This window comes from Aphanomyces invadans, assembly GCF_000520115.1.
Source record: "Aphanomyces invadans strain NJM9701 unplaced genomic scaffold supercont1.1, whole genome shotgun sequence".
Classification (NCBI taxonomy): domain Eukaryota; phylum Oomycota; class Saprolegniomycetes; order Saprolegniales; family Verrucalvaceae; genus Aphanomyces; species Aphanomyces invadans.
The window spans coordinates 485,524-508,063 of record NW_008580146.1 but is presented as its reverse complement, the minus strand read 5'-3'; the positions used below and the strand labels follow the sequence as shown (position 1 = coordinate 508,063).

The 22,540-nt window shown below is 55.4% G+C and overlaps 5 protein-coding genes across 7 annotated transcripts; 1 reads left to right on the top strand and 4 right to left on the bottom strand.

Annotated features, from left to right (window-relative positions):
• Positions 1-124: 124 nt before the first annotated feature.
• Positions 125-8,032, bottom strand: H310_00151 (hypothetical protein). Its single transcript, XM_008862805.1, has 15 exons — positions 7,515-8,032; positions 7,268-7,470; positions 6,970-7,222; positions 6,640-6,915; positions 6,520-6,592; positions 6,124-6,449; positions 5,932-6,075; positions 5,584-5,876; positions 4,623-5,524; positions 4,086-4,555; positions 3,556-4,041; positions 2,432-3,496; positions 1,959-2,366; positions 1,381-1,903; positions 125-1,329 (listed from the first exon to the last, which is right to left on the bottom strand). The coding sequence occupies exons 1-15, from the start codon at positions 7,902-7,904 to the stop codon at positions 170-172; spliced, it is 6,972 nt and encodes a 2,323-aa protein (XP_008861027.1). The 5' UTR covers positions 7,905-8,032; the 3' UTR covers positions 125-169.
• Positions 8,033-8,539: 507 nt separating this feature from the next.
• Positions 8,540-11,586, top strand: H310_00150 (translation initiation factor aIF-2). The gene has a single exon (XM_008862804.1). The coding sequence runs from the start codon at positions 8,573-8,575 to the stop codon at positions 11,489-11,491; it is 2,919 nt and encodes a 972-aa protein (XP_008861026.1). The 5' UTR covers positions 8,540-8,572; the 3' UTR covers positions 11,492-11,586.
• Positions 8,540-12,840, bottom strand: H310_00149 (hypothetical protein). 3 transcript variants are annotated; one of them, XM_008862801.1, is made up of 6 exons: positions 12,604-12,840; positions 12,497-12,548; positions 12,260-12,432; positions 11,999-12,062; positions 11,764-11,956; positions 8,540-11,703 (listed from the first exon to the last, which is right to left on the bottom strand). In XM_008862801.1, exons 1-6 carry the CDS (start codon positions 12,775-12,777, stop codon positions 11,589-11,591), a joined length of 771 nt encoding a protein of 256 aa, XP_008861023.1. In that variant the 5' UTR covers positions 12,778-12,840; the 3' UTR covers positions 8,540-11,588. The 3 variants fall into 3 exon arrangements, with proteins under 3 accessions (XP_008861023.1, XP_008861024.1, XP_008861025.1); XM_008862802.1 differs by having other exon boundaries at positions 11,782-11,956; XM_008862803.1 differs by having other exon boundaries at positions 8,540-11,956.
• Positions 12,841-12,854: 14 nt separating this feature from the next.
• Positions 12,855-20,617, bottom strand: H310_00148 (hypothetical protein). Its single transcript, XM_008862800.1, has 16 exons — positions 19,862-20,617; positions 19,624-19,808; positions 19,316-19,568; positions 18,988-19,263; positions 18,858-18,930; positions 18,405-18,799; positions 18,048-18,337; positions 17,118-17,998; positions 16,615-17,063; positions 16,075-16,563; positions 14,866-16,020; positions 14,416-14,820; positions 13,853-14,366; positions 13,690-13,804; positions 13,466-13,606; positions 12,855-13,407 (listed from the first exon to the last, which is right to left on the bottom strand). Exons 1-16 carry the CDS (start codon positions 20,588-20,590, stop codon positions 12,873-12,875), a joined length of 6,885 nt encoding a protein of 2,294 aa, XP_008861022.1. The 5' UTR covers positions 20,591-20,617; the 3' UTR covers positions 12,855-12,872.
• A 182-nt stretch (positions 20,618-20,799) lies between these two features.
• H310_00147 (hypothetical protein) lies at positions 20,800-22,464 on the bottom strand. The gene is made up of 7 exons (XM_008862799.1): positions 22,379-22,464; positions 22,032-22,315; positions 21,759-21,969; positions 21,611-21,703; positions 21,223-21,559; positions 21,041-21,166; positions 20,800-20,994 (listed from the first exon to the last, which is right to left on the bottom strand). The coding sequence occupies exons 1-7, from the start codon at positions 22,440-22,442 to the stop codon at positions 20,838-20,840; spliced, it is 1,272 nt and encodes a 423-aa protein (XP_008861021.1). The 5' UTR covers positions 22,443-22,464; the 3' UTR covers positions 20,800-20,837.
• Between the last annotated feature and the right edge of the window lie 76 nt (positions 22,465-22,540).

Genomic DNA, 22,540 nt, shown 5'->3' with positions numbered 1-22,540 from the left:
TCGACGCAACCGCCTTCGGTTACTCCATTCACCTTAACATGCCGGGGGTTACTCTCTGACCATCATGCAAAGTTTGGAGACGCAGGCATTGTTGGTGTGTGTGTGTGGTTTCGAGCTGCAGTAACTCGATCTGACCAGTACTGCCATTGATCTTAACACCACGTGGGTACTACGAGGACGTCGTCAAAACGTCGGGGTCCCCACCTATGGACAGTTGAAGCGAATCCGTGGCGCAGGCCACTGCGCCAGTTGAGTGGGGAGGTGGCGGAAGCAAGGTAGACTCGGCAGTGACTGGCGCTGCGTCAGCTGACGATCGTATGTCGATGTTTGGTCTTGGTATGTTTAGCATGCCGCGCTTGAATTCGTCAACAAGGGCGTCGGGCATAATGTGACCGGGCGCGATCGGGGGGGTATGGCGCGTGACCGAGTGTTTCCTCGACCCTCGGCGAGAGTTGGCGCGTTGGATGTTCTTGACGGTGTCGCTACGCGCGTCCGCCTCAGTCACCATGGTGCTTGGAATCGCAATCACGTGTTTTGACGCGAATCGTGGCGACGTGTCTCCAGCGACTTGAGTTGCCGGCATCACGTGATTCTTTTTGAACTTTTGAAGCGACTGCACTATGCCCGCGAGACCGTAGCTGCTCGACGACCGTGCTGGAGTGGGCGGTTCCTGCGTGTGCAATCTCGTAATGGAATCGAGATGGTGGGCAAAGTGCGTGTTTTCATGGATTTGCCGAGAGCAGTCGTCGCATAGCCCTTGTGGACACAGTCGGCAATACAGTGTCGCAAGCAGGTCTTCGCAGTGTTGGCACTGGGCTTGTGTTCCGTGGGGCATGGCATGTTCATCGTGCAATAAGTTGTCGGGCATTTGGCGGACAAACAGCCGAAGGAAATGGCGAAACATGACTTCGGCGCGGTCAATCGACGACATCTTGACATGCTGCAACTCTGCCTTTTTTCGTTCCATCATGTTGTACACACAGTCGCCGACATCGCTTGCGCCATGCAATTCCTTGAGCGTAATGTTATGATTGACAATCGTGTCCCATGCAATGGCGACGCATTCGGCAAAGTGAGGGTGCTCGCTGAGCGCCATGAGAAAATCCGATGACGTGAGGGCAAGCAAGTCACAAGCTCGCAGTGTCACGACAGAATGCCGACAAAAACTCGACGCCAGGAACCCCTCTTCGCCAAAGAATTGACCATCGACATATCGAGTCGAGGAAAAGTCTGGTGCGGCGGACGCCGTGACCAGGTTGCCCTTGGACACAAAATACATGGTCTGGCCAATATTGCCTTGAACGATGACAGACTCGCCCGCGGGATAGCCTACGTCAAGTGTTGTCAGCGACGGCGGGCGGCAATGGATGCAAACTTTACTTTCAAAAACCAAACGGTTGGCAATGCTGTGCATGACAAGGTCGACGCCCATGGACGCGTCGCACAACGGGCGAATGTACCGCATGGAAAACCGCGCGAGACTCAAGCGGGCCATTTGGATATACGCTTGCGACCGAATTCGTGGCGGGAGTTGCTCAAGAATCGTTTGGTACGCTACGCCTTGCTGGGTCGACCACCAATAGGACAGGTACATGTGGACGCGCGAGTGCACGGACCTATCCATGCGCTTCCGAACCAAGAACTCCATTATGTTCATTTGGTTGATCTTGAACTCGACTTCATTCTGAATGAGGTAAATACACAACGTCGACGCTTCGCCGATGACATAACCCATCAAGAACATCCCGAACACGGTCACAACGAAGAGGAAGATAAAGTCGATGGCTGCATGGGGTTCATTGACGAGCCCTGCCCCCGTGTAGATCGTCGCAGCGTAGTAAAAGCACCGCAAAAATTGGTGGATGGCAAACTCGAGGTCGTAGTCGTCCTTGTGGTTGAGTGACTAGCATGAAAAACGCCGTGTCAGCTTGTCAAGGCGCATCGGTAAAGCATCGTACGTCAAAGTATTCGACAGGAAGTGACGAATTCCACTCGGCCGAGAAACCAACGACGATCGTCAGTCCAAAGTACGCGCACGCGGTCCAGTAGCAAATGATAAAATAGTACAGCGCCAGGAGCTTGAGCCGATTCAGTTCGTACGACATGCTGAAGCGGTGGATTTCACTGATGGTGTGCGTGAGCTGACGAAGTTTGAGAAAACGGTTGATGCGCAGCAGTGCCGAGTTGGTTACGACCGACGAATAGATGTAGTCGATCGGGAGTACTGTCACGATATCGACAAAGACGCCAGTCTTGTCCCGCGTGATACGGTGTTCGTAGAACTCCCGTGACGCCACCGTCTCGACCAAGTTCCACTTGAACCAAATGTCAAACGTAAACACAATGTCCGTGACGATGTCCAAAACCTGTCAATTGCGACGGAATGAGGACGAATGGAGGATGCATGGCGGAGTGAATCGAGTAGACATACCAACATGACCCTCGAGATGTGCGTCCTTTCTTGGCCACGACCAAATGTGATAAAGTACGGGATGCTGAGGGCGGTATATAACAACGACACGGACAAAATATTCAAGTACCGCACGTAAAACCTCGACTGGACCTCGACGACCTTGAGCAGTCGCATCGTGCTTCGGAACCATGAATTCACCACCGACGCCGACGCGGCGTGCTCCGTTTCTGTTTTGGATGACGACTGTCGTGCCAACCGACCTGCAAGATGGCTGCTATTCCGGTGGTCCTGGTCATCCTGGAGGCTCCGTCGACTGTTTATCACGCGCGCTTCGCTCTCGCCATGGGCTTTGTCGTGCTTGTCTTGCTCGATTTGGGCTTGCTGCTTTTCGTAAATGGCGCTCACAATTTCCATGACGGTGACCTTCCACTCGGGGTGCTGGGCAAACACGGACTCGAGGTGCTTCCGGGACAGCCGGTACAACGTGCAAAACGTCTTGGCCTGGATCGTCGCGTTGCGGGGTTGATCGGAAAAGAGTGATTTCTCGCCGAAGAAAGACCCTGCCTGCAGCTCGTTTACTTTTAACCCGATATGGGGCGAATCCACTTCGTGAAATGTAACTTCGGTCGCCACAAACACTTCCAGGCACCCCGTAAAGATAAAGTACATTTCGATCCCAATTTCGTTTTGTCGGCACACGACTTCGCCACGCGTGACGAGAATTTGGGAAAGCTGGCGAACGAGCGACCGCGTCACGTTAGAGCTGGCGTTCTCGTCGCGAAAGAACGGGACTTTCTTGAGCATGGGCGTGAGGAGGAAAAGGCGAATGTCGGCAACGAGGGACGGCGCCAAGCAATGCGCCAGCACGTGCTCTTCGTGGATGCTGTGGAACAACCGATAAAAGTAAAAGTGCTGGATCTTGGCCTTCACGTCGTCGGTAAACTGAAAGTACGTTGTCAGCTTGCGTACGTAGTTGAGGTTGCTAAAGAACATGCGGTTGTTGCCTTCCATGACTTGGACAATGTCGAGGAGGTTTCCGACCACATACGCCAGCAAGAACACGCCAAAAGTCTGGGCGACCATCTACATGCACGCATTCGTCGACAGTGTCAGGGTGACGACATCCCGACGTCCGTGCGTACCGTATACACGTATTCGATCGGAGTTTCGGGGTATTGACCTGGTTCAAACCCGAGCAGAAGTCCCATGCCCCAATACAACGCGTGAAAGTATTTGCCCAATGTCGAGAGGTCGGTGTTGGCGACGTCGAGCTCTGTGCCAGGAAGCCACGGGTCTTTGCCAAACTGGGTCTCTTGAATGAATCCAAACAAGGTCGACGCGTTGCTGGCAAAGTTGTACCACGTACACCCAATGTAATGCGCCAGCAAGTAGATGTAAAACACGAGCTTGAAAATCCGAATTTGGATGTTGATCGTGTAGTAGTGCCGCTCCAAGTGCTCGATCTGCGACGACAGCTTGAACAGACGCAGGAGCTTGTTGATGTTCCACGCCTCGGATCGCTGGTCCCGCGTCACGTTTACCAAGTTTAGTGGAATGACTGCGAGCACGTCAATGACAAAATGGAGCGACCGCAGGTACCGCTGTTGGATTCGCGTCCTGTCCATAACCTAGCCTCCATCAGACAAGCTCCTTCTTTGCACGCCGTACGAACCTTGTTGCCGTAAAAGTGAAACCCCGTCCGGGTTTTCAAGAAGATGTCGGCGAGAAAGCATGTCTCGAGCACGATCGAGAGTCCATCGGACGGTCCGATGTCTTGTTCGTTAAACCCAAACGCCATGTAAAATGGCACACCGATGCTTTGGAAAACCATGCCAAAGAAGAGCAGCGTCTCCCACGACACGGAAAAGGTCGAGTCCGGATTGATCACGAACGGTTTCTTCTTTGACCCGAGCGCGACAAGTTCCTGCGGATCGAGTAACTTGGACAAGGCGCGGTGTTCGCCAAATCGCTTGGTTTCCCGAACCATGAGGGCGTCACAGAACGACGGAAACGCTTGATTTATGAGCGCCAGCGTCGAGCGAGACACGACCGCAACCACGCACGCACTTCGGGCGAGGGCTTGGTCGTTATGCACAACGTTCTCGTTGTCGAGATTCAAACTCGACACACCAAAAAAGTCTCCTGCACCATGCACACACAAAGGAGAATGAGGCCATGCTGTTTCCATCACCATGCAGCGTTTGCATACCGTGTTTCAGCGATCGGACGGGTCGCGTTGCCGACGTGCGAGGGTTGTGTCCGACACCACACTGCCCAACAAGCAGGATCAACAGCGCATCAGCATAGTCCCCGCGGCGGTAGATCATTTCGCCTTGTCCGTACAACTGAATGACCAAGTTGTCGAGGAGAATGCCCGTCACGCGTTCGATGTTTTCGCCGATTTTGTCGATTCGCTCGATCACGTCGAGAACGGGGGAGCAGATGAATCCGTAGATCTCGCGCTGCATGCTGTTGGGCAGCTCGCTAAGGAGCTGATTGATGTTGGCGCCTCGATGGGCACTCCACCAAAAGTCCAAGTACGATGCCACGCGGCGGTGCATCTCGACGGGGGCTTTTTGTTTGTGTAAAAAGTGTAAGATCCGCGACCGCGTCGACAGAAACTCCATTTGTTCGACGGCGGATGCCGTGACTCGTTTTTGAACTTCGTCGATGATGATCGAGATGACTAACATGCCACACAACATGAGCACGAATGCAAGGATGAACTCCCACAGGTTCTCGGGCTCCAACGGCCGCCCCAAATTCGTCAAGCACACCGCGCCGTACTGAAGAGCTCGCAAATACTGGTTGAGAAGGACGTGGCTGACCAACGCATCGTCGACAGCGACGAATCGGTCGTCCTCTCCAAAGGTATACCCCACCAGCTCCCCCGTGGTATTGTTTAGGATTTTCTCGAGTTGGAGCGACTTGGGTGGAAGCCATCCATGGTTGTTCTCGCCAAATCCTGACACGTACACGAGGGCATGTGCCATGCAGCCCGCAATGTGGTAGCACAGGAACAGTCCAACCCCGAGCACGAAGATGCGCCGCCGACTGTTGATCCGGACAAAAAGCGCCACTTCCTCGAGTTCGTCCGAGAAAGTGTAGAACCTAGCCGTTGACGAGCGTCATGGCGGGACCTCGAACGGGAAAGGTAGCGTCGTGCGTACCGAAGAATTCGGGCAAATCGAAACTTGAGGTGCAGCGGAGGATACACCATCCACCATGGCAATGCACACATGACATCAAAGTAAAATGATGTGCGTAGGTAGTGCTGTGCGCACTTGGCCGTGTCCATGATCTGCTCGGCCTCCTCGACAAAGGACAAGTTGAATTTGCCGTAAATATCCAGCCAAAGCACTGCGTCCGCCAACGTGTTGAGGAGGAGGATGGACAAGGGGTATCCGATCAGTTCAAACGTGTTGATCAGCGGCACCGTCACGACATTGTACAACGACGTGGCCTGGCGCGCGTTGAGAGCAAGCGAACGACAGAGACAAGCCATCACGAGTGCGTACCATGACGCAGAGAAGCCAGACGAGTCGAACACGAGCTTTGCGGTTGATGGCCGACGGCAGCAACAATTGTTTCCATTTCATTTTCAATGTCTTTTTCCACCACACCTTTGTACGGGCGACGACGGTCGCGTCTCCAAAGGTAAACTAGCCGAAGGGTTCACGACGGAACAACTCGACGCAGTTTACACATACCTGCATCGTAGGTCCAGCGTCAATCGCCGTCGGCATCGCTGGGATTGTCTCGACAAAGCGGTGGCTCAAACGGCGTTTACTGGATGCATCCATCGACGGAACGTCGTGGTTGACAAAGTTCCCGTAGGCTTGGGCTCGCTTGTTGACCGATTCCAGTTGCATCGAGCTCAACCGTCGAGCGAGTTGATCGTTGTGGAGGTCCATTTCCTCGAGTAGGGCCTTGACACACGCCAGGATTTGCGTTTCGAATTGCGGGTACGCGCGCAACACTCGGCGGACGTGCGATCGCGACAGCCGATGGACAATGCAAAACGTAGCCGTGACCACTACGCCGATCGAAAAGTCCCAAGGTCAACCATGACCGCGACAAGTTTGCCAACGATCGCGTCGTCGTACCGTTGGCCGTTCGAACTTGGTTGGTGAACAGCGACAATTCGCCAAAGAACCCACCCTTTCGTAGTTCGCGCACCTGCCATTGGGGTAAGCGATCGTGCGGGACGCGAACGATGGCAGTACCTTGATGTTGTCGATCAGGACGGCCAACACGCCCGACTGTACAAAGTACATGTCTTCGCCTTGCTCTCCCTTGCTGCAGACAAGGTAGTTGGTCGGCAGCGACTGCGTCTCCATCAGGTCAATGAGGGCGCGGGTGAAGGCGGCATTGCAGCACTTGAAAAACGGCACGTTGGCCACCATCGCCTTGAGGAGGGTAAACTTGACGTCTTTCGCAATCGACGGACAGAGAAGCTTCATCGTGGTGCGGTCGTTGGCGTCGCCGCTTTTGAAGCCGTTCTGTGTTGGCAAGTTTCGAGTCAAGAGGCGTCGAGATGGACACCCGACGCATACCTCGAGGAATTCCATCGCGCGCTCTTGGATGTTGTGGGGAACGTGGTGGAAAGACAGGACGTAGCGAAGCTGGTTCAGCTTGGCGTCAAATCGCTCCGAGCTGTTGGCGTCGCATTTGGAAATCATAAAGAGAGTGCCGCAAATGTACACAAAGAGCAAGAACCCGCCCATCATGACGACCGCCATGAACGCCGACTGAAGCAGCGTCCGAGGTGTTTCGCCTTCGACGCATTTGGACACGATCCCGAGCGACCTACGGCATGCGTTGGACACCGTGTCGATGGTGGTTGTGTTGTACCAGAAGAGGGCGGAAAAGTACTCGGTGGGGAGGCGATGGTGTCCATCGTCCGAGTGGTGGCGCATCTTCCACACGTTCTCGTCCCCGTGACCGCCCCCCGACTCTCCAAACGCCACATACACACAAGCCATGTAATGGCTGCTGTAGAACGATACCACGACGACTTTTACGACTTTGCAAAACTTGAAATACATGGCAAACACCTACGCCATCCATGAAGTTGGTGCAAGGTCAAGTCGCCTCGCACCTTGTCAAAGTCAAGCGTGTACGCAAAGATGCTTCGTAAGCGAAACAACTTGTTGAGGAGGACCAAGCCACAACCATGGTTGAATGGAATGTTGAAAAACGGCAGTGGAATCAACGCGATCACGTCCACGGGAAACTGGAACGACGTCAGGTATCGCCGACGGGTGCTGGCCGGGGAGCGCACGAGGTCGCCAGCAATGTAGTACCCCATGTGCATTTGGACAAAGATATCCGCGACAAAGAACAGGTCAAACGCCATGACGACTGTGGTGAGCCAGGTTTCGTGGCAAACATCGGGATCGATCACGTAGAAACACAGGAGTAACGGGACGACCCACGCGTCATAGAGCACAAGGAGGAGAAGCCACGTGTTCCATATCGACACCTCCATCGAATCCGGGTCGAACGTTATGGTTTTGCGACGTGCGATTTGCCACGAAAGCGACCCTTGCTCTAGCACGAAGCTTCTGTCGGCATCCGCTTGACGGCTGAATCGACGAGGTAGTAACGCATTTCCCAACGACCACCGCACGGCGCTGGTGGAACTTGAGGACACAGGCATCCCGGTCGATGTCACCACCGGCTGCACACTGGATCGTGCTCCCATGTGCCACGCCGGCCACGACCCTGCCCCCTGGTTGCGGTTTCAACACTCCACAAACGGTTACCCATTTCGGTGTGGAAAATAGCTGTTTCTCTTTGCAAGCTATCGCAGTTTATCGTTCCCATGGCTGTATCTACTTGATAGCTCTGGTCGACTGCGTCCAGCGGTACGGGCGCGGCGGACGCTCTGCAGTCTCATGTGAGCCCATCACCATTGTCCAGTCTCCCTTGATTGGCTCGTTGAGTCTTGTATTTAAATAATTTATCCAAAATTTTATCTCCAAGGAAATATTGGTGATTTGAATGAAGAGGTGGGTTGATTGGCTGGAAGATTCTGACCAATCCTAAGGGTTTCTAGAATTCTTTAGCCAATCAAATTCGTTCCTGAAAACCTTGGACTGTGGTGGTGTTCATTGCCGGTTCCGTTGCTGAGCTGACGCCGCCACACAGGACGAGATGCCGCCGAAGAAGGGAAAGAAAGCCGCGCCCGCCAAGAAGACGGGAGGCGCCGACGATGAGTGGGACGATGTTTTGAACGAATTCGCTACAACGACCAAGGTCGACGTGCCACCCCCAGCACCCGTTCAGGCCCCTGTCGCTGCCGACAAGCCAGACACTTCGGTGGACGATGCAGTCGCAGCAGCGTTGGCCAGTATGGGCATTTCAGCTGCCGACGCTGCAGACAAGAAGAAGAACAAAAAGAAGGACAAGAAGAAGAAGGATGGAGATAAGGCGGATGCCCCGGCAGCTACCGCTGCGGCACCTGTCGCCGAAACGAAGGGCCCCAAGAAGCCTCTTTCGGCCGCTGCAAAGGCACTTCAGGAACGCCAGGCCGCTCTGAAAGCCGAAGAAGAACGCTTGAAGAAAATACAAGAGGAAGAAGATCGCAAGTTCCGAGAGGCAGAAGAAGCTCGGTTGGAAGCGATTCGCAAAAAGGAAGAGCTGGCCGAACGGAAGCGTTTGGCGAAGAAGGCCAAAGTTGACGCCCAGAAAGCGGACGGCACGTACATGACCAAGGCGCAAAAGGAAAAGGCCAAGCGCGCTCAGGCTGCGTTGGAGGCGATGAAGGCACAGGGATTGATTGAGATCGCCGCAGAAGGTGGTGGGTTGAAGCCCAAGGTCACGTACGACAACAAAAAGAAACCCAAGGCTGCCATCAAGGAAGAGGAAGCGAAACCTTGCCCGGCTGTGGTCGAAGTGGACGCGCCGGATGCTTGGGATGCCAGCGATGACGAGGACAAGGAGCAAGCCAAGGGCGAGGCCGACGACGAGGAAGAAGACGACTGGGACGCCAAGGACTGGGACGACGATGAAGTCCTCGACAAGATCGGTCTGAAGGTCCAAGAAGCCGACTACGGCGACGTTGAGGATCTGATTGAAGTCGAGCGCCTCAAGGAACAAGAGCGTCTCCGAGAGCAAGGTCTTGCATTGGCTAAGCGCCAGGCAGAACAGGAGGCCGAAAACGCCAAGGCTGCCGAAGAGGAACGCAACCGGTCCAAGCTCCGCCAGGAAGAGGACCGGAAGAAGCGCGAAGCGGCTGAACGCCGCCGCATCCGTGAAGACGAAGCGCGAGCGGCGGTGTCACTTGACAACCTTCGTTCTCCCATCTGCTGCATCATGGGCCACGTCGACACTGGCAAGACCAAATTGCTAGACAACATCCGCAGGACCAAGGTTCAGGACGGCGAAGCCGGTGGTATCACGCAACAAATCGGAGCCACCTTTTTCCCCGTGGACGCGATCAAGCAAAAGACGGCGGAACTTTCCAAGACGATGAAACTCGATTTCAAGCTGCCGGGTTTGTTGGTGATCGACACCCCGGGGCACGAAAGTTTTACCAACTTGCGGTCGCGCGGGTCTTCGTTGTGCGACATTGCAATCCTCGTCGTCGATATCATGCATGGGCTGGAACCGCAAACGTTGGAATCGATCCGACTGCTGCGGGCGAAGCGCGCCCCGTTCGTCGTCGCGCTCAACAAAATCGATCGATGCTACAGCTGGAAAACGTGCCCGGACATGCCGTTTCTCGACGCGTTTCAGCAACAAAACGAACACGTGCAACGCGAGTTTGAAGACCGCGCGGCGCAAATCAAGGTCCAGTTTGCCGAACAAAAGCTAAACGCGGAACTGTACTACCGCAACAACGACCTCGGCCGGACGATCTCGCTCATCCCGACGTCGGCCATCTCTGGCGAAGGCGTGCCGGACTTGCTCGGCATGCTCGTGCGCCTCACGCAAGAAAAGATGGCCAAGTCCCTTGCGTTCGTCGATATCTTGCAATGCACGGTGCTGGAAGTCAAGGTCATCGAAGGGCTCGGCACCACGATCGACACGATCCTCGTGAACGGGTCGTTGAGCGAAGGACAAACCATTGTCGTGTGTACGCTGGATGGCCCCGTCGTGACGACGATTCGGTCGTTGCTGACGCCGCACCCGATGAAGGAAATTCGCGTCAAGGGCGAGTACGTCCACCACCAGACGATCCAGGCCGCGATGGGGGTCAAGATTTGCGCGCAGGGGCTCGAAAAGGCCGTGGCCGGGACTGCCGTCCATGTTGTCGGCCCCGACGACGACGTGAACGAACTCAAGGACGCCGTCATGTCGGATCTGTCCAACATCATGGACAGTGTCCAAGCGACCAAGCGTGGGGTTATGGTTCAGGCGTCGACCTTGGGCGCGTTGGAAGCGCTGCTCGAGTTTCTTCGCAACGGGTGTGACCCGCCGATCCCCGTCGCATGCGTCAACATTGGGCCAGTCCACAAGAAGGACGTGATGCGCGCCAGTGTCCAGCTGGAGCACCAAAAGGAGTTTGCCACGATCCTCGCGTTCGACGTCAAGGTCCAGAACGACGCTGCCGACATGGCCAACGAGTTGGGCGTGCGGATTTTCACAGCCGACATCATCTACCACTTGTTTGACCAATTCACGGCATACATGGACAACATCCGCCAGTTGCGCCGCGAACAATTTGCCGACATTGCGGTCTTCCCCGTCGTGCTCAAGATCATCCCGACGTGCATTTTCAATAAGAAAGACCCGATCATTCTTGGCGTGGATGTCGAAGAAGGCATTCTCAAGGTCGGGACCCCCCTCGTGTCGGTCACCAACGGCGTGCTCGTGTCCATCGGCCGCGTTGCGTCCATTGAACGCGACAACAAGACGGTCGAGACGGCCAAGAAGGGCAGCAACGTCGCGGTCAAGATCGAGAGCGACAGCAACGTCACGTACGGCCGCCAATTTGACCACACGCACAAGCTGTACTCGCACTTGAGTCGGGCGAGTATCGACGCCCTCAAAGAAAACTTCAAAGACGACCTGGGCAAGGACGACTGGCGCCTCGTCATTAAGCTCAAGCCCGTGTTTGGTATCATCTAAATCTATTGTAGTCGAGACTCTCAAAACGTGAGAAAATTGATTGTGTTACACGCGACCGACAACGTGCGGATCACGGTCAGTTGAGGTATCTGCAGCTCTACGAGTCGGCGTTGTACGTGTCCATGTCGTTGTCGAGATCCTTGGCCGACTTGATGCCGCCACCACGGCCGCCACGGCGTCGGCGTCCTCCGCCCCCGCCTCTTCGACCACCACTACAGTCGAAAGGATGTGATCATTCATGCCAAACTTCCAACGAGCGCGATGAAACGCACTCGAACGTGACACTAAACCTGGGCTCGTCGTTGTCGTCCAGAGCAGTGCCGAACACGCCTTGGCGAACATTGTTGCCGTCGTTGTTGCTGCGGCGTTGCGATGAGCTGGTGTTACGGGGGTTACCATAGCCTCCGCCGCTAGAAGGCGCATCGTCCAGCGCAATCTTGAGGGCTTGGTCGTCCAAGAGGCGACCTGTCACATGATGAGACGTGTACTAGGCACGGAAGGACGAACCGTCGTATCGCTTCACAGCTTGCTCGGCATCGTTTCTGCGCGCAAACCAGACTCGCGCCAGACCCTAAGCGCACACAGAGGCATCCACCGGGGTTAACATGCGCCAACACGCGTCGTCATTGTTCCGTCGTGGACGGAACGGAGAGCACGCCAAATGTGGACGCCAGACAACACTGCAGTGCGTCACCAATGCGTTGATCATCGGCAAGACACCACCAGTCGACGTGCATCCGGGTCGTGTGTGGGTGTAGCAATATTCACCTTGGAGCGACCCGACTTGTCGTACACGATTTCGGCCTTCGTCACCTTGCCAACCGTGCCAAACAGTTCCTTCAGGTCGTCTTCCAGGACGTCAAACTTGAGGTTTTGCACGAAGATCTTGTGGCCAGCGTCGTCGTTGCTTACACGGCCTCCCAAACGGGACAAAATCGACGCTACGACGGACGGATAATTGAGGCACGACACCATGATTCGACAAAACGGTGCTCGTCGACGCACCTCGTTTGCCCGACTTGCCCGAGCTGTCACCCATGTCGTCATCGCTGTCGTTCTAACACGGCTCTCACTCAATCCGGACAACGAACCACAGTTGCCGCCTCGAATACCTTGCGGGAGTACGGTTCTGCGTTGCGGCGTCCACGACCAGTGTTCGGGCGGTTTCGGCGCACAGGTCCGCCACCTCCTCCGCCACGAGCGTCCCGGCCAGATTTGTTGGCAGACTTCTTCTTGTCAATCAGGTCATCCAGGCTCATGTCCAGCGAGTTTAGCAGCGACGACATGCTTCACTTCAGGGGGGGGCAGGAAGAGTGCGAAAATGACGAATCTTTCCTTCCCCACCACAGAGAAACGGAACCAGTGTCCGGATACCACAATTTCAATTCTCCAGTTTATCCGGTGCTCCAACGTGACGCGATTCGGTGGTGCGATGGGAGCTTCGGCCGTCGGTCTGGTTGCTCCGCGACTCGCGTCTCTCGCGTGCACTGAGCAAGGAGGGGCGAGGGGTGAATATCTCAGTGGTGGTGATGCTGTCGAGGTGTCCCCGTAGCTCCTTGGATGCATGCGTTTGACTGCAGCAAGGGCCGCAAAATGTGAGTTGGCATAGGTTGCACTGGACAGTCCCGAGGCGTTTCCAGCACTTCTGACATGACACGAGCGACCGCCTTGAACTCTTGGTCGATGCCACGTGCCGAGCTGCAGTCTTTACGGCGTGGGAACTGACGAACAGTCTTAGGAACTGCTTGAACACGAGGCTGCATTGGTCTTCTGTCATGGGCGGAAAGTGTTTCAACGTTGCTGCTTGCTCTTCAATTGTCTGCCGCACAATCACTTCTCCAGTGTCGTTGATGCACATGGACTTGTAAGCCACGTGTTCTGTCACATCACGAGCGAGACGAAGCGCTTCCGCATAGCTAGGGTGCATCGGACACATGATGTCAGTCTTGAGGCCATCCCTTACATGCAACGCACCGTGGGTGGGACTCCATGGCGAGGACAAAGTCCTCAGCCGACAGAGAGAGCAAGTCACACGCGCGTGCGGTCACAATGGAGCAATGGCACACAGCGCCTCCCAAAAACCCGTCGTCCCCAAAGTACTGACCTTCCGAGTACCTGTGGGCCATCAAGAATTTGTTCAGCCATCCCAAGCTCTCCAACCTTGGCGTGATACCCGCGTCATATCGAAGTCGGCGTACCTGGATGAAACGAAGTGCGACAGCGTCGACAGTGAAATGAGCTCTCCTTTCGAGACAAAGTACACGTGTTGCCCAAGGTTGCCCTGGACGACGACGGCTTCTCCTTTCGGATAACCTACACCGAAAGTCAGAAGCGACGGCCATCAGAGTGTTCGCGGTGCACCTTCAAACACAACGCGCTGTGCCAGGCTGCAAATCATCAAATCATGATCTCGAGTGTCCTTGGACAGCGGCCGAAGGTATCGCATCGAGAACCGAGACAAGCTCAACCGCGCGATTTGCAGGCTCGATTGCGACCGAATCTTGGGTGGCAGTTGCTCCAGGATCGACTGAAACGCCACGCCTTGATGGGTTGTCCACCAGTATGCCATGTACCCGCGGACTCGACCATGCAGCGTTCGGGTCAGGCGCTTCCGCGACAAGAACTCCATCACGTTCATTTGGTTGATTTTGAAGTCGACTTCGTTCTGAATGAGGTAGATGCACAACATCGACCCCTCGCCAATGACATACCCCATCACGAAGACACCAAACACCGACATGACGAGGATGAACGAGTACTGCAGCATCGTCGTCGGTTCGTACACGATGCCTGCCCCCGTGTACAACGTCCCGGCAAAGTACATGCACCGGAGGAGGCGGTGCACCTCCGACTCGGCTGTCTCGTGGTCGTGTAGCTTCAGCATTGGATTAGCGACGACACAATCGATCGAATCCAACACACACCTGAAAGTCGGCCGTGGGCAGCGACGTGTTCCACTGCGTCGCGAACCCGTCGACAAACGTGATGCCAAAGTATGCACACGCCGTCCAGTAGCTCACGATGAAGTAGTACAGCGCCAAGAGCTTGAGCCGATTGAGCTCGTACGACATGCTAAAGCGGTGGATTTCCGAGATCGTGCGGCTGAGTTGCCTCAGTTTCAAGAACCTGTTGAAGCGAAGCAGGGGCGACCACGCGAAGAAGGGGTCGCAGATGTAGTCGAGCGGGATGATCGCGACTACGTCCAAGGCGACGCTTGTCTGTTGGACGTCGTTGCGCTCGTAGAATTCTCTCGACAACGTGGTTTCGACGAGGTGGCGCTTGAACCAAATGTCGTACGCAAACACAACGTCGACAACTACGTTGAGCAACTAACCAAGAACAGGGATCAAAGAGCGTGGTTGGGAGGGAGGTACCTTGACGACAGCGACGGCGATTTCATTCAGGCCTTGGTGGCCAAACGTGAGCATGAACGGAACGCTCAGCGCGACGTGCAAAATCGAAAAGCAGAGCACCGTCAGGTACGTGCAGTAGAGCGGCGACTGAATTTCGACGTGGAGGAATTGGTGGCCCCACCGCTTCCACAATGGTGTCGCGTTCTCGTGGATTTGGCCGATGAGATCTCGCAAGGACAGAGCGACTGCAACGGGCCGGGCGACAACCTTGATCGCGCTGTTTGATCTGTCTGAGTCACTCGACGAGGGCGATGCGTCGACATTCCCGACGGGTGGCGCCGGGACGACTTTTGTTTGGACCAGTAGTTTGGTGGTGCCGCTGCGCTGCAACGGACCGACGATGGTAGACGTCGCGCCGTTCACCATAGCAACAGGCTGCGCTATGGATTGCGTCCCCGTCACCTGCTGAAGTCGCGCCGCTTGCTCTTCGTACAGGTGCTGGACAATGTCGAGCACCTTTGCTTTCCACTCGGGGTGCCACGAAAAGATCGAGTGGAGGTGGGCAAGCGACAGTTTGTACAACGTGCAGAACGTCCGGGCTTTGATCGTGGCATTGCGCGGCTCGTTTGAAAAGAGCGCTTTCTCGCCAAAGAACGACCCGTCCGTGATTTCGTGGACCTTGATGCCGAGGTTGCCCTCAAATCGAATCGCGGTCGACGTCGAGATGAACACGTCGAGGCATCCCGTAAAAACAAAGTACATTTCCCGTCCGACGTCGTGCTGCCGGCAAATGATTTCGTCGCGCGTGACAAGCATCTGGGACATCTGACTGACAAGGATCCGAGTCACGCTCGCTCCCGCCACGTTGTCCTGCAGAAACGGGACCTTGTTCAGCATGGGCGTGAGAAGAAACATGCGAATGTCGGCGGTCAGCGACGGCGGCAAGCACCTGACCAAGATGTGCTCTTCGTGGATGCTGTGGAAGAGGCGGTAAAAGTAAAAGTACTGGATCTTGGACTGTACGTCGTCCGAAAACGAAAAGTACCGCAGCAGCTTGCGCACGTAGTTTAAATTGCTGTAAAAGAGACGGCTGTTGCCGTCCGTGACTTGGACAATGTCGAGGAGGTTCCCGACCACGTACGCGAGTAAAAACACCCCCACCGTTTGCACGACCATCTACAACGACGGAACGTCACGATAGCCGAATCGCCGAGCCCTGGTCGGACGTACTGTGAACATATACTCGATCACGGTGGTCGGATGGCCCCCCGGGTGAAACCCAAACAACATGCCGACGCCCCAGTACATGACCTTGGCGAGCTTGAATGCGTTGGTGTGGTTTGTGTTGGCGGTCGCAATGTCGTTGCCTGGCAGCCACACGTCCGCGCCAAACTGGTCGGTGTTGATCACGTTGAGCAGCGTCGACTCGTTGCTGGCAAAATTGTACCACGTGCACCCGACAAAGTGGGCAAGCAAGTAGATGTAAAACACGAGCTTGGACACGCGGATCTGCGTGATAATGGTGAAGTACTGCCGCTCCAAGTGGTCGATCTGGGACGACAGCTTGAACAAGCGAAGCAACTTGTTGATGTTCCACGCTTCGGAGCGCGGACTGTCGACGAAAGCGTTGACAAGGTTTGTCGGGAGCACAGCGAGCAAGTCGAGGACAAAGGCAGTCGAGCGCAGATAACGACGTCGAATCACCGGCACGTCCATGACCTACGACGCGGTTCAAATGGTGCTCTCGACGTCGATCAAGTTGCGTCGTACCTTGTTGCCGTAGTCCATGTACCCCGTTCGAGTCTTCAGCACGATGTCGACGAGAAAGCTCACTTCGAGAACGATCGACACAACGTCAACGGCGGCCACGTTGCTCTTGGAGAAACCGAACGCCATGTAATACGGCACCATGATCACTTGGTACGCAATGCCAAAAAAGAGGAAGGTTTCCCACATCACAGACATGTTTGAGTCCGGATTGATCGCTTGGGGATGCGCCGCATTCTCCGTTTTTGCCTTGGCAGTCATGGTTGCTTGTCGGCTAACACGCAGACACCGCTTCTTGACCCCGTCGGCAAACCGCGGATAGATTTGATTCAGTGCGGCGACCGTGTCCCGCGACACGATCGCCACAACACACGCGCTTCGTGCAATCGCGTTGTCGGTGTGGGCAATGTACTCGCCGGCAAAATTCAGACTTGCCAGCCCAAACAAGTCCCCTACCGATCCGTCTCCCACGTCATCCCAGTGCTCAAACTATCGCGGACACAAACCTTGGTTCAACTCGTGGAGCTGGGTCGCCACATAAGTCGCGACATGGCCTTGCAACAGCATGTACATGGCGTCTCCAATGTCCCCAAGTCGGTAGATCATTTCGCCTTGGCCGTAGAGTTGAATCGTGACGTTGTCGAGGAACTTGGTAATCACTTGGTCGTACACGCTGCTGACGTGATCCAAGTGTGCAATCATTTCCAAGATCGGGCCGCAAATGTAGCCATAGATGTCACGCTGCATCGTGCTCGGCAACTCGGACACGAGCGTGTTGATGTCAGCGCCGCGATGGGCGCTCCAGGAAAAATCGAGAAATGCAAGGACGCGGCGGTGGAGGTCCGCGGGGGCCTTTTGTCGCTTGAGAAAGTGCAAGATGCGCGACCGCGTGGACAGGAACTCCATTTGTTCGACGGCCGACGCAGTCACGCGCTTTTGGACTTCGTCGATGATAATCGACACCAGCAACATACCAATCAACATGAGCGTAAAGGCAAACATGTACTCAGCGAACGTGACGGGCTCATACGGTCGCCCCAAGTTCGTGATGCACACGGCGCCATATTGAACGGCGCGTGTGTACTGCAGCAAGAGGATGCGCATCACGTCGGGCGAGTCGGGCGGAATGGCCGTGCCGTTGGCAAACTGGTAGGCTTCGATGTCGCCCGTGATGGCGTTTGCGACAGCGGTCAATTGCATCGTCTTCGGTGGCAGCCAGCCAAACGCAGTATCGCCAAACCCAGCGTGCTGGGTGTACGTGTGGGCCAGACACCCCGCGACATGGTACGACAGGAGAAGGCCCATCCCTAATACGGCGATGCGATGGCGACTGTTGATGTGGACAAATGTGGCCACTTCTTCGAACTCGGCCAAGAAGTTGAGTAATCTAGGCAAGTGAAATACTATCGTCCGGTTCGCTTGCAGCCATGTCGTACCGAAAGAGGCGAATAAATCGCCACGGCTCATGCGATGGCGGGTACAGAATCCACCACGGGAACGCACACGCCACGTCAAACGCAAAGTCTGTGCGGATGTAGTGAAGCGCACACTGTTTCGGGTCGACAATGTGCTCTGCTTCCATGACGAACGACAAGTTCAGCTTGGCATAGATGTCAGCCCACAACACAGCGTCGGCAAGAGTGTTGAAAAGCAGCACGGTGACCGAGTACATGAGGTCGAATGCACACACCAACGGTACCATGATGAGGTTGTAGATCGTGACGACCTTTGCACGTGTGTGTCAGTGCCGAAGAACAACACGATTTGGTTGCGCAGATTCGAAGGGGATGTACCATGATGGCGAGAACCCACACGCAACGAAGGGGTTTCCGCCGGTCCAACGGCTTCGATAGCAACACTCGCGTCCAGAGGGCTTTACGGATTGGAGATGCCATCGCGGCTGCAATCGCGGCGCTCGTTTTCTGGTCGACGCCAGAATCAAGCCTCCGTGAGTCGACTGGAGCGAGTAGCGACGACCTCGACGTGCAGTTCCGGAGGGACGTGTCCGAGTACTGGAGACTACCCCGCCGGGCAAGCTCCCCAGCTTTCGGAGCTTTTAACTCGAGCTCTTCCGAGATCCTCTCGACGCACTCCAAGATTGGTCCCTCTGCTTCGGGGTATGCATTCAAAACGCGCGTGATATGCACGCGTGACAGGCGGTGGAGGATGCAAAACGTCGCAGTCGCCACTACAAATCCAAACGAATGACGCGGCTGGTCTCGAACGACAAGCCCACAAGTACCTACCATCCGCCGTTCGAACTTGATTCGTGAAGAGCGACAGCTCGCCAAAGTATGCCCCCTTGCGCAGTTCGCGCACCTACAACAGATTCCACGGGGAGGTAAAAATGCCGCAACGTGCACGTCCTCGAGGCACCTTGACAAAGTCGATGAGGACGGCGAGGACCCCCGACTGGACAAAGTACATGTCTTCGCCATGGTCGCCCGTCCGACACACATAGTAGTTGGTCGGCAACGATCTGGTTTCCATCACGTCGATGATCGCTCGGATGAACGCAATGCTGCACGTTTTGAAGAACGGGACGGCCGTGACTGTGCCCTTCAGCAGCGTGTACTTGACTTCCTTCGCTATGGACGGACACAAGAGCTGCATGTTGCTCTTGTCTTGGCTCTCGCCACTGAAAAAACCATGCTACGCGACCGGTTGGCGATTCAACTGAACGATGGCAAGATTCACGACGCACCTCGAGGAATTCAATTGCGTGGTCTTGAATCTCGGCCGGCACGCGGTGGAACGACAGCACGTACCGGAGTTGGTTGACTTTGGCGTCAAATTGTTCGCGGTTGTTGGCATCGCATTTCGATATCATAAAGAGCGTGCCGCAAATGTACACGAAGAGCGTAAACCCGCCCAGCTGGACCGTGTACATATACAGCGTCTGCCACGCCGTCCGCGGGATCACGCCTTCCGCGACGTGCGACACGATGCCAAGGACCCTAATCGCACGGGACGGAGCCTCAGCGCTCGACAAAGACTTTGTCGCGACCGTACCACGAGATGGCGGCCATGTATTGCGTCGTCAGGGGTTCGTGGGCAACATGCGCTTCGAGCTTCCACTTGTTGTCGTCGTCAGCAATGCCAAACAAGACGTACAAACAGCCCATGACATGGCAAAACACGACCAGCGCCACGACGACTTTGACGATTTTGCAAAATTTGAAGTATCGGGCAAACACCTGTGGTGGACGCATCGATGACGCGGGAGCGTACGAGCAAGGCACACTCGTACCTTGTCGAAAGCGATCGTGTACTGAGGCAGCCGACGAAGCCGTAGGAGCTTATTGGCGCGCAGGGCGCCGCACAGAGTCGAAACGCGCGCCGCTGCTCCGGTAGACTTCCAGTCTTCGATGGGGAGCCACACGAGAGGGATCAGCGCGAGGAGGTCCAGGGGAAAGTGCATCGACCGCGTGTACCGCCGCCTCGTGGATGCCGGCGCAATGACGAGATCTCCATTATCGAAGTAGCCTGTGAAGAGCTGCACGTACACATCCAGGACAAAGGCCAGGTCGGCGACGTCCATCACGATCAGAAGGGCGGTGTTGTTGCACATGCCGTGATGCAGTTGATCAAAGCACACGAGTAGGGGCACCACGAGAGCGTCGTATAAGACAATTGCTGCCAAGAACGTGTGCCAGATCGCGATTTTTGTCGACGTCGGGTCGAACGCGATGAAATGAGACACGTGCCATGTCGGGATACACCTTGACCACATCAACTTGTCTTGAATCCACTGGTGGAGCGTCATGGAGATGTCCTGCCTCGACGGAATGCGCATGAGGCGAGATCGTTTTGGCGGTAGAGATGTTAGCGGCGCGACTGCTTCGACGCCCGACACTTGCCGAACCGACACGGACGTGATTGCGTCGGACGACGCGATGCGGTGGCCGTACGGACGTCGCCAGGGTGGGTTCCGGCTGATCCATGTGGGAGTCTTCTTTAACGGCACATTGACCGCCATGCGATTGAGCGCAGCCGTGTGCTTGAGGGTGAATAGAATCTAACCGCTCCGCCAAACGAAACGAATTCGGCGCGAGCTATCAATAGCATTTCAAGTTGTATCGAGGCATCTCATGTGGAGCACACAAGACCACTGGCGCAGTGAGTTGCCGCGGACGGTCGAGTCGATGTGTAGTTGCCAGTCCCATGGCTACCGAAGCGCACATCGTGTTTGGTGACGTAAGTACGCAAGATGAAATTGATAAGTGTTAACGTCGAGATGGCCCGCCTTTCTTGAGAGACGGAAACTGGAGTGGCAGGGTCAAGATCGCGCGGAAACTTTCGCTCTTCTTGCCGCCTAGACCACTCGAGTCTGTCTTGACTTTGTCGACTCGGCATCCCACTTGTTTCGTGTACCCGATGATGCTGGATGCACAAAGTGAGCGATGGGTGGACGGAGAACGATACATACTTGGACGGGGCGCGCTTCAGATCGGCGGCGATAGCCGACACATCGAGGCTGAACCCGCCGATGGTTAGCGCCACCACGAGCAAATATAGCAGGAGTTTGTCCTTCAGGACCTTCGATTGCGCATAACTACGGGTCCACATCGAATGAAAAAGACGGGACGTTCACTAGGGTCGTCGCCGTACCTGGTCTTCCCGTACGAGTTGACCGTGGCTTCGGCGAACGTGCCCAATATTTGCTTGACGACCAAATGCGGCACGTTCATGGTTTCGCTGAGCGAGGCAGCACTGGCTTGCAGCGGATACCGCGCTTGGAAGAACTGCACGAGGTACATGACGTACAGCATGAGCGCGACATTCTCCCGGTCGTACGGCTTGCCCATGGACGTCATGACTTGCGTGATATAGTTGGCAGCAGCCACGTCGTTCTGGGCAAGGAACTCGGACAACGCACTGGTCGACAGGACCGAGATGAATTCGTCCGCTTTCATGAGCAATGACTCCATCACGTCGTTGCTCAAAACTACATCACGGGTATCAGCAACGTCCACACAGCAACGTTGGGGAAGATTACATTTCGAGATGTCGTAGACGCCGTCTGGAGTCAGCGCATCCAACTTGCAAGGCGGCAACATCGCCAAACGAGTCGCATCCATGGCAAATCCGTCTACAAAGCGCATACGTTTGAATTTGATATTGTTCGGGTTGCCGTGACTTGGTACCAGCAGAGAACTTGGGGTCTGCGGCGCGTTTCGCCGCGAGCAGGTCCGAGTTCTCTTGGACTTTTTCCGAGAAAGTCTGGGTGATGGACGACGCTCCGCGAATATTTTCGACTTGGATCTTGTTTTCTTCGCGAGACCGGACAATGCGCTTGGATGCTTTGCTCCCAAACACGTCGACAAGGTTCTTCTGGCATTCCGAGTACGACACCGACTGCCACGAACAACGGCAGGTGAATACTCGCTGAGAATAAGTACATGCTCGAGCGAACTTACGTCTTGCGTGTTGTCGTCGACATTCTCCCGGAAGCTCTTGACGCTTTGCTGCATCACGTAGACCTGGTCGACGTTGAATAGTTGGACTGTGTTTGTGTCCTTGTCCACAACGCCGACAACGTAGCTGGACAAGTCGCCGTTCGAGTTTCCATGACCAAAATTGGCCGCCTGGTACGTGACTTTCTCTGTGTCAGCAACCACGATGCGCTTTTTCTTGGCGGCGTGTTCGTACACCTGGCAGTGGAACCCCGTGTTTGTGAGTGGCGGGCCACCGCGGAAGGATACTGCATGAACGCAATTGTGTGTGAGATTCATGAATGAACATAGATATCGTGATAAGGACATACCTAGGAGCGGTGCTGAGGCCGCAGCGCTCGGTTCATGGACCAGGTCGACCGTGCGCTTGGACATCGCGCGGGATCTTGGTTCAAAATGGCTGGTGCATTGAACTTGGCAACGACTGGTTGGAATTCTAGATCGTTGATTGGCTAACGGATTAAATTTTTAGC

What these genes read in the sequence shown, in the direction of transcription:
- H310_00151 (XM_008862805.1), bottom strand. Translation starts at nt 7,904, where the DNA reads ATGGAGGTGTCGATATGGAACACGTGGCTTCTCCTCCTTGTGCTCTAT. An exon ending in CGTCCGATCGCTGAAACACG is followed by an intron (nt 4,556 to 4,622) that starts GTATGCAAACGC and finishes TGCATGGTGCAG; the next exon opens with GAGACTTTTTTGGTGTGTCG. An exon ending in ACATCTCGAGGGTCATGTTG is followed by an intron (nt 2,367 to 2,431) that starts GTATGTCTACTC and finishes CGCAATTGACAG; the next exon opens with GTTTTGGACATCGTCACGGA.
- H310_00150 (XM_008862804.1), top strand. Translation starts at nt 8,573, where the DNA reads ATGCCGCCGAAGAAGGGAAAGAAAGCCGCGCCCGCCAAGAAGACGGGA.
- H310_00149 (XM_008862801.1), bottom strand. Translation starts at nt 12,777, where the DNA reads ATGTCGTCGCTGCTAAACTCGCTGGACATGAGCCTGGATGACCTGATT. An exon ending in ACAAGTCGGGTCGCTCCAAG is followed by an intron (nt 12,063 to 12,259) that starts GTGAATATTGCT and finishes GTGTGCGCTTAG; the next exon opens with GGTCTGGCGCGAGTCTGGTT. An exon ending in AGCTGTGAAGCGATACGACG is followed by an intron (nt 11,957 to 11,998) that starts GTTCGTCCTTCC and finishes ATCATGTGACAG; the next exon opens with GTCGCCTCTTGGACGACCAA.
- H310_00148 (XM_008862800.1), bottom strand. Translation starts at nt 20,590, where the DNA reads ATGGCGGTCAATGTGCCGTTAAAGAAGACTCCCACATGGATCAGCCGG. An exon ending in TCGCACTTCGTTTCATCCAG is followed by an intron (nt 13,607 to 13,689) that starts GTACGCCGACTT and finishes GATGGCCCACAG; the next exon opens with GTACTCGGAAGGTCAGTACT. An exon ending in GCCATGGAGTCCCACCCACG is followed by an intron (nt 13,408 to 13,465) that starts GTGCGTTGCATG and finishes GATGCACCCTAG; the next exon opens with CTATGCGGAAGCGCTTCGTC.
- H310_00147 (XM_008862799.1), bottom strand. Translation starts at nt 22,442, where the DNA reads ATGTCCAAGCGCACGGTCGACCTGGTCCATGAACCGAGCGCTGCGGCC. An exon ending in GGCCTCAGCACCGCTCCTAG is followed by an intron (nt 22,316 to 22,378) that starts GTATGTCCTTAT and finishes GCGTTCATGCAG; the next exon opens with TATCCTTCCGCGGTGGCCCG. An exon ending in AGACCCCAAGTTCTCTGCTG is followed by an intron (nt 21,704 to 21,758) that starts GTACCAAGTCAC and finishes TGCGCTTTGTAG; the next exon opens with ACGGATTTGCCATGGATGCG.